Here is an 8986-nt window from a genome sequence, read left to right as displayed (position 1 = left end):
CTAGGAGTCCATGATGATCAAATCCCATCTCACTCATTTCCCACAAAACTCACTTTGTAGGGAAAAAAAAAACACAGGTTTTATTTGATTAGAAATGTACAAGGTATGAGGCATCTGTGCCATTCCTTAGCAGATATCAAGGAGAATTTGTGGGACTTGCTGGTGGGATGCCAGAGAGGGGCAATGTGAACATTCTAGTGAAACTTGGGCCCTAATTGTGACACACAGAACCAAATATGTACATGGCACTGAGCTGGCCTGGCATTACTCAGCAATAAGTACAGCTTTTCATTCACAGTGCTTGCTGGACTGCAACTTTCAACTGCAACCCTCCCAAAACAATGGCTGCCATTGTGCTGTTCTATTACATATTGAATCTCTTTGTTACACAGTAGAGGCCCTGGCATATGGAGCGGGTGTCAGTACTCCAGACATCAGTACTCTTCAGCCATGATTAGTACCACAAGGGAAGACCAGCCAGTGAAGGGGAAGCAGCCCTGACCCTTGCCAGTCTGATCGTTATATTGTTCCCATAGGAAACCTGTATCCTTGTATTGGCGGTACAGATTGGCCAGCAAGTTCTGCCTCAGCTCTCTGTATAGGCTGGCTAACCTGTCCCTGTGTGGCCCCTCCATGTGGCTGTACAAGTACAGGGCTCTAACTGCCAGATAGTTCATGTTAATCCACACGGGGCCCCTCCAGTAGGGGGCATCGTGCTCTGTGTTACGTTGCAGGTACAAAGAGCTGCTCTTTGACAGAGAACGTATTCCATAGGGAGTCCACACTTTATCACTGTCTCTGATATGGTCCAGAAGGCGGCCAAGGTGGGGGGAACTGGGGTTCAGCACCTGCAAGAAGAAGGGGAAAAAGGAGACGTAGCCCAAAGCGCCGACATACTGCAGCCTTGGCGGCTTCCTAACAACCCTAATTAACTGAGGCGGTGGAAGACTTCTGGGGTCCTGCCCTGGGGCTGCCCGTGGCCTCACCCACTCGAGTGCTGTATTGTGTGTATGGTTGCCATAATCAGCATAGGCCCCAAGCCGCTCGGACCAGTGCTGCTGGTGTAACAAAGCATTGTCAGTCAGTATCCTGTTGTCATGGAGATAGTGCCCCCCATCTTCACCTAACAGCTGCGAGATATCGGCCATGACTTGAGAGGCCAGAGCCATCCAGCAGCGCAGATCCACATGCCGCTCATCTTCAGAGGGATGGGAAGCCCGTGGATAATCGTCCAACCCAGATGTGAGAGTCTTGGGATTGAGGAAGCGCAGGGTGTCTTTATCCCGACCCCTCCAGCGGTAAGTGTGAGGGAGCAAGCCGGCCTGGGTAACATTGTACCAGTCATACCAGCTCTGCAACCGAGGCCAGGCTCGTCGGAGCAAATGCACGGCATCTCCCACGGTCTCTTTGTTTGCCAGCAGCTGTCTCAGAGCCAAGAAGAGCGTCGGTGGGTTGGCATTCTCACTCTTCTGAATGACAAACTCATCTGGAACCTTGCTACGAGCCTCGGAGCCCAGAATCTGCTCTCTTGGGATCCAGCCATCTGCATTCATAAGATCTAACCAGTGCACCAGCGACTGCCAGGCCAGTGCAGGGCTCCAGCGGGCAATGAGCAGCAGATGGAATCCCTCGTCCCACAGAAAGCCACGAGGAAAGAAAGAGCGAGATGGAACAGCTGTATACAGAGGTGCTGCTGGATAAAGTACAGGCTCTGGATTGTGGGGCGACTGCACCAGGGAGCTGCCATAAAAGTAACCCATCCCACCCAGCATGTTGGAAAGCGCTGCCTGAGCAAATGCCACTTGATCTGGAATGAATCCTTTTTCCTCAAGCCTGAAAATGCCCTTGAATCGATTCTCCATGTTGCTCTTGTGCCTCTCCAGCTCCTTGCTCAGAGAAAGCCCCGAGAGTTGCCCCAAGCGCTGCTGGAAGCTACCAGATTCAAACACAACCTCTACTTGCAAAGGGAGCTGCAGGGTGAGCTGATGGACTACCAGCTGTGTGTGGGGGGCACGAGTTGGGGTACCTGGGGGCAACGGTGGGGGTTGGTAGGTATCAAGGCCAAAATAACGTCTTTTGTTGCCACGGGTGCCCCCACTCTCTGTTGGGTGAGTGAAGTGATCCCTAAGGCTGGTGCGTACCACATCTGTCACAGTGTGCAGCCCCGGGCAGCTGGTGCTCAGGTAGTTGTAACTATGAGGAGGAACAGATACTACTGTTAGCAGGGACAGCCATTCATATAACTGACACACAATAGCACACAGTTATGAAATAGAGAAAGTACAGAGAAGAGTGACTAAGCTGATAAAGGGAATGGAAGGGATCAGTTATGGGGAAAGGCAAGTTATGATTGGTTACATTGGAGAAGAGAGTGAAGGGAGATATGATCAATATAAATATAATTTTTTTTTTATTTACACACACAAAGTCTCTGATGCTTTTTTTCAGTTATCCTTACAGGGGACACAAGGCAACCTATTAGATTCCTAGGCAAGAAGTAGTAACTGTGCGCTACAGCTGCTGTATGAGCTAAATAAGGCATTCAAGGCAACATTGAGGACAAGATGGTAGGGTGCATGAGATTAGCCAGCCATTATTATGAGATTGTAGAAGGTAAGAGGAACAGAAGGTAGAGATAACTGGATACCTGATATGGCTGCCTCCTCCCTCTGCTTTAGGGAAACGTAGAGTGAATTGGCCAAGTTCCTCTGACATCCCAGTCACATGGGTCACATGCCTTTTGCCTTCCACATGGGGAGTCAGTGTTCCCTGTCCATCCGTAGCTACATAGAACATCAGCGACACGAGCTGCCCCGAGGAGCTGGAAGCCTGTTGGGGTGGAAAATGAAATGTGAACAGAAGACCTATAATGGGGGCTACAAACAAACATAAGAGATATAATGGCGAATAATGGGGCTACAGATGAATATAAGAGATATAATGGCGAATAATGGGGCTACAGATGAACATAAGAGATATAATGGCGAATAATGGGGCTACAGATGAACATAAGAGATATAATGGTGAATAATGGGGCTACAGATGAACATAAGAGATATAATGGTGAATAATGGGGCTACAGATGAACTTAAGAGATATAATGGTGAATAGTGGGGCTACAGATGAACTTAAGAGATATAATGGTGAATAATGGGGCTACAGATGAACTTAAGAGATATAATGGTGAATAATGGGGCTACAGATGAACATAAGAGCTATAATGGTGAATAATGGGGCTTATAAGAGCTATAATGGTGAATAATGGGGCTAAAGATGAACATAAGAGATATAATGATGAATAATGGGGGCTACAGATGAACAGAAGAGATATAATGGTGAATAATGGGGGCTACAAATGAATAGAAGAGATATAATGGTGAATAATAGGGCTACAGATGAACATAAGAGATACAATGGTGAATAATGGGGCTTATAAGAGCTATAATGGTGAATAATGGGGATACAGATGAACATAAGAGATTTAATGTGAATAATGGGGCTACAGATGAACTTAAGAGATATAATGGTGAATAATGGGGGCTACAGATGAACATAAGAGATATAATGGTGAACAATGGGGGCTACAGATGAATAGAAGAGATATAATGGTGAATAATGGGGGCTACAGATGAGCATTAGAGATATAATGGTGAATAATGGGGCTGCAGATGAACATAAGAGCTATAATGGTGAATAATGGGGCTACAGATGAACATAAGAGATATAATGGTGAATAATGGGGCTTATAAGAGCTATAATGGTGAATAATGGGGCTAAAGATGAACATAAGAGATATAATGGTGAATAATGGGGCTTATAAGAGCTATAATGGTGAATAATGGGGCTGCAGATGAACATAAGAGATATAATGGTGAATAATGGGGCTACAGAGGAACATAAGAGATATAATGGTGAATAATGGGGCTTATAAGAGCTATAATGGTGAATAATGGGGCTAAAGAGGAACATAAGAGATATAATGGTGAATAATGGGGCTTATAAGAGCTATAATGGTGAATAATGGGGCTGCAGATGAACATAAGAGATATAATGGTGAATAATGGGGCTACAGATGAACATAAGAGATATAATGGTGAATAATGGGGCTTATAAGAGCTATAATGGTGAATAATGGGGGCTACAGATAAACATAAGAGATATAATGGTGAATAATGGGGATACAGATGAACATAAGAGATATAATGGTGAATAATGGGGCTACAGATGAACATAAGAGATATAAGGGTGAATAATGGGGCTTATAAGAGCTATAATGGTGAATAATGGGGGCTACAGATGAACATAAGAGATATAATGGTGAATAATGGGGATACAGATGAACATAAGAGATTTAATGTGAATAATGGGGGCTACAGATGAACAGAAGAGATATAATGGTGAATAATGGGGATACAGATGAACACACACACACGAGATATAATGGTGAATAATGGGGCCTGCAGATGGTCTGGGCTGTGGCTAGTTTGGGCATCCCTGGCAGGGAATAGAAGGCCAGGGCTGTATGAGATGAGGGGAGGGGCATGGATATCACGGGTCAGAGTGGGTCAGAGGTACAAGGCAAGGGGGGGCGCCACAGGATTGGGGATTGCTGCAGTAATTGTGACAATCAATGAGAACAAGTAGTGAGGCACCAGATTCCCGTGTAGATTGTGTGCATACCCTGATAATACAGTAATACAAATAGTCTGCAGTCGCACAATGTTTATTTGGTGCAATCACACAGTTATCCAACCGTACTAAAAGGGTATAGGTACCTCAGTGCTCCCTAAGCTCCTCCTTCCTCACATAAAGGACGCTTTATGATAGGCTTTTATATCCAACAAGTATGAAATACACAAATGACAGGGCATAGATAGAAGCCTCCGCCCCCTGTTTTTAACCCTTTTTTTAAGACATGAATTAGTGGCATTGTTACAATGTGAGGTGATTGGTCAGCCGTAGCCAGCGCTCATCTTTTGGTGTGTATTTATGGGCCCTTCACAATAGTTGTAATAATGGTTCCTCAAATGAACCTTTAGCAAATATCATCACAACTTGTCCACATATCAGTGTGAGTATATAATAGTGCAATGATACATAAAACATGCAAAACAAGAATCCAGTCTTGTAGCTTTATGGATACACATGTGAGTAATTCTACTGTTACTACTTCACTTAAACACTGCCACAGTGATGCAAGCTTGCACTATAAGGTGTAAGAGAATGTAGTAAGGCAAGAGAGTGCATCAATAAGGTGTAAGAGTATGTAGTAAGGCAAGAGAGTGCATCAATAAGGTGTAAGAGTATGTAGTAAGGCAAGAGAGTGCATCAATAAGGTGTAAGAGTATGTAGTAAGGCAAGAGAGTGCATCAATAAGGTGTAAGAGTATGTAGTAAGGCAAGAGAGTGCATCAATAAGGTGTAAGAGTATATAGTAAGGCAAGAGAGTGCATCAATAAGGTGTAAGAGTATATAGTAAGGCATAAGAGAGTGCATCAGTAAGGTGTAAGAGTATGTAGTAAGGCAAGAGAGTGCATCAATAAGGTGTAAGAGTATGTAGTAAGGCAAGAGAGTGCATCAATAAGGTGTAAGAGTATGTAGTAAGGCAAGAGAGTGCATCAATAAGGTGTAAGAGTATATAGTAAGGCAAGAGAGTGCATCAATAAGGTGTAAGAGTATATAGTAAGGCAAGAGAGTGCATCAGTAAGGTGTAAGAGTATGTAGTAAGGCAAGAGAGTGCATCAATAAGGTGTAAGAGTATGTAGTTAGGCAAGAGAGTGCATCAATAAGGTGTAAGAGTATGTAGTAAGGCAAGAGAGTGCATCAATAAGGTGTAAGAGTATATAGTAAGGCAAGAGAGTGCATCAGTAAGGTGTAAGAGAATGTAGTAAGGCAAAAGAGTGCATCAATAAGGTGTAAGAGTATGTAGTAAGGCAAGAGAGTGCATCAATAAGGTGTAAGAGTATGTAGTAAGGCAAGAGAGTGCATCAATAAGGTGTAAGAGTATGTAGTAAGGCAAGAGAGTGCATCAATAAGGTGTAAGAGTATGTAGTAAGGCAAGAGAGTGCATCAATAAGGTGTAAGAGTATGTAGTTAGGCAGGAGAGTGCATCAATAAGGTGTAAGAGTATGTAGTAAGGCAAGAGAGTGCATCAATAAGGTGTAAGAGTATGTAGTAAGGCAAGAGAGTGCATCAATAAGGTGTAAGAGTATATAGTAAGGCAAGAGAGTGCATCAATAAGGTGTAAGAGTATATAGTAAGGCATAAGAGAGTGCATCAGTAAGGTGTAAGAGTATGTAGTAAGGCAAGAGAGTGCATCAATAAGGTGTAAGAGTATGTAGTAAGGCAAGAGAGTGCATCAATAAGGTGTAAGAGTATGTAGTAAGGCAAGAGAGTGCATCAATAAGGTGTAAGAGTATATAGTAAGGCAAGAGAGTGCATCAATAAGGTGTAAGAGTATATAGTAAGGCAAGAGAGTGCATCAGTAAGGTGTAAGAGTATGTAGTAAGGCAAGAGAGTGCATCAATAAGGTGTAAGAGTATGTAGTAAGGCAGGAGAGTGCAAAGCACAGTCACCATAAAAGTGTTGCATACAGCAGAATACATAAATTCATTATACAACAAACAAATACAATAATAAAAGGAAAATAGATATTTCACCTTATTGTGCACCTTGCATTATTGTGTAAGTGTTTAAGAGAAGTAGTAAGAGCAGAACTGCTCACATGAATGTGTATAAAGAAAGTAAAAATATTGGATTTTTGCTTTTTGCACAATTATAGACTGAAGCAAATATGTGGACAAGTTGTGATGTCAGTGAAAGAGTTAAAGAAAGGGGCCGGACTTGAAAGACATATGGCTTCTATCTGTGCCCTGTCGCATGTGTATTTCATACTTGTTGGTTATAAAAAGGGAAACCACACCTCCTCTCAGTGTCCAATGAGGTAAAATGTGTTAGGAGGGAGGAGCTTAAGGAGCAATGAAGTACCTCTTGGTACTTGTGGATTTTGTGATTGTGATTTGCAGTTATTGTGCACCACTATTCACATACAATACCATAGTCTCACACATACAATAGCATAGTCTCACCTCCGGGGATGCTCGGATCCTCCAGCTCCAGTCTCCTCCATGGTCACCCCCTGGTCTCTTCACAAACTCAGTACTTAGTGTGAACCCACCATCTTGGATTTCCTGGATCCCAAAGTTCTCTCCATCGTGCATGAGCCACCCATAACGTGCAAGGCCATCACCCTGCTCACAAGTGTGCCGTAGTGAGGGGGCACCTGCCTGAGACATCCACATCAAGCCTGCACCAAGGCAATAAGCAAGCAAACGAGAGGGATCAGCCTATGATTACATCTCTACAGGCCACTCCTACCTTATAATAAGGAATCATGTGATACAGGAGGGCAAATGCACTAAAGGAGTAGCACTGGCGCCGTCAGGCAAGTAAGGGAGCCACATTCAACTTGGCCTTGCACCCACCATGGAACAACAAAATCACATGGCGGAGTGGGCGGGGTATGATGTGAGTGCACAAAGAGAGTGGGCAGGGATAAAAGCCAGGGCTGTATGAGATGAGGGGCATTCATATCATGGGCCAGAGAGTGGGCAGGGGTACAAGGCAAGAGGGGGGGCCACAGGATGGGGGATATGGATAAGAAGTAGTAAAATGTCTCACCTGTAACCACAGAATGAGGGCTCCGAGTCTTCATTCCAAAGTAGACCTGTGGTCTGTATGAGCCCCAGAACATGTTGGGGGAAAGGCTTGGGGAGCTGCTGTTGGGGGCTAAGATTGGTGGGGAGGGGTGAAGAGTGACCACTCTGACTGCCAGACTCCACTTAATGTAGCCACTGTAAGCAAACGCACTAAGTCCTATGGCACATGATACAATAGCCAAAAGCAGCACACGAGTCCAGTCCCGCTCAGGGGGAGGGGCCTTCCTTGGAGGTGGGAGTGGTCTTTGGTCAGTCCCAGTGTGCCGCCTGCGCTCTCGGCCCATGTTGCCACCTGGGGGGGAAGAGAAGTCAGGAGGCACACACCCCATTCACATATATATATATATACACTGTTATATATACCCCCCCGATACATACTGATATTATATACGTATATACACACACTCACAGATACATACGGTTATATAGTAAGATACACACAGGCACAGTAAGGTCCATAAATCTTTGGACAGACAACTTCTATTTCTAATTTTGGTTCTGTACATTAGCACAATGAAGTTTAAATGAAACAACTCAGATGCAGTTGAACTGCAGACTTTTAGCTTTAATTCAGTGGGTTGCACAAAAAGATTGTATAAAAATGTGAGGAACTAAAGCCTTTTTTTAACACAATCTCTTCATTTCAGGGGCTCACAAGTAATTGGACTATTGAGTCAAAGTCTATTTCATGGGCAGGTGGGGCAATTCCTTGGTTATGTCATTATCAATGAAGCAGATAAAAGCCCTGGAGTTGATTTGAGGGGGGGGGGGACAGACAACATGAGGACACAGGAGATCTCCATGCAGGTGAAACAAGTCCTCCTTAAGCTGCAAAAACAGAAAAAACCCATGTGAGAAATGTCTCCAATATTAGGAGAGGCAAAATCTCCAGTTTGGTACATGGTGAGAAAGAAAGAAATCACTGGTGAACTCAGCAACACAAAAAGACCTGGACGTCCATGGAAGACAACAGTGGTGGATGATCTCAGAATCATTTCCATGGGGAAGAGAAAGCCCTTCACAAGAGCCAAACAAGTGAAGAACAGTCTCCAGGAGGTAGAGTCTCCATATCCAAGTCTGCCATAAAGAGAAGACTGTATGAAAGTAAATACAGAGGGGGCACTGCAAGGTACCAGCCACTCATAAGCACCAACAATACAAAGGCTACATTGGACTTTGCTAAAATACATCTAAAAAAGCCGCACAGTTGTGGAAAACCATTGTTTGGACAGATGAAACCAAGATGAAGCTCTAGCAGAATGATGGCAA

The 8986-nt window shown here is 44.0% G+C and overlaps 1 protein-coding gene across 1 annotated transcript; it reads right to left on the bottom strand.

The window, feature by feature from the left end:
• Nucleotides 1–57: 57 nt before the first annotated feature.
• On the bottom strand, nucleotides 58–8011 carry mogs.L (mannosyl-oligosaccharide glucosidase L homeolog; the record flags this gene model as incomplete). Its single annotated transcript, NM_001127857.1, is given in 4 exon segments — nucleotides 58–2193; nucleotides 2648–2829; nucleotides 7088–7305; nucleotides 7680–8011. Coding segments are annotated over 4 exon segments (2481 nt in total). The 3' UTR covers nucleotides 58–434.
• Nucleotides 8012–8986: the final 975 nt, after the last annotated feature.

The sequence above is a fragment of the Xenopus laevis genome, chromosome 1L (assembly GCF_017654675.1).
Source record: "Xenopus laevis strain J_2021 chromosome 1L, Xenopus_laevis_v10.1, whole genome shotgun sequence".
Classification (NCBI taxonomy): domain Eukaryota; kingdom Metazoa; phylum Chordata; class Amphibia; order Anura; family Pipidae; genus Xenopus; species Xenopus laevis.
This window is presented reverse-complemented; position numbering and strand designations above follow the sequence as displayed.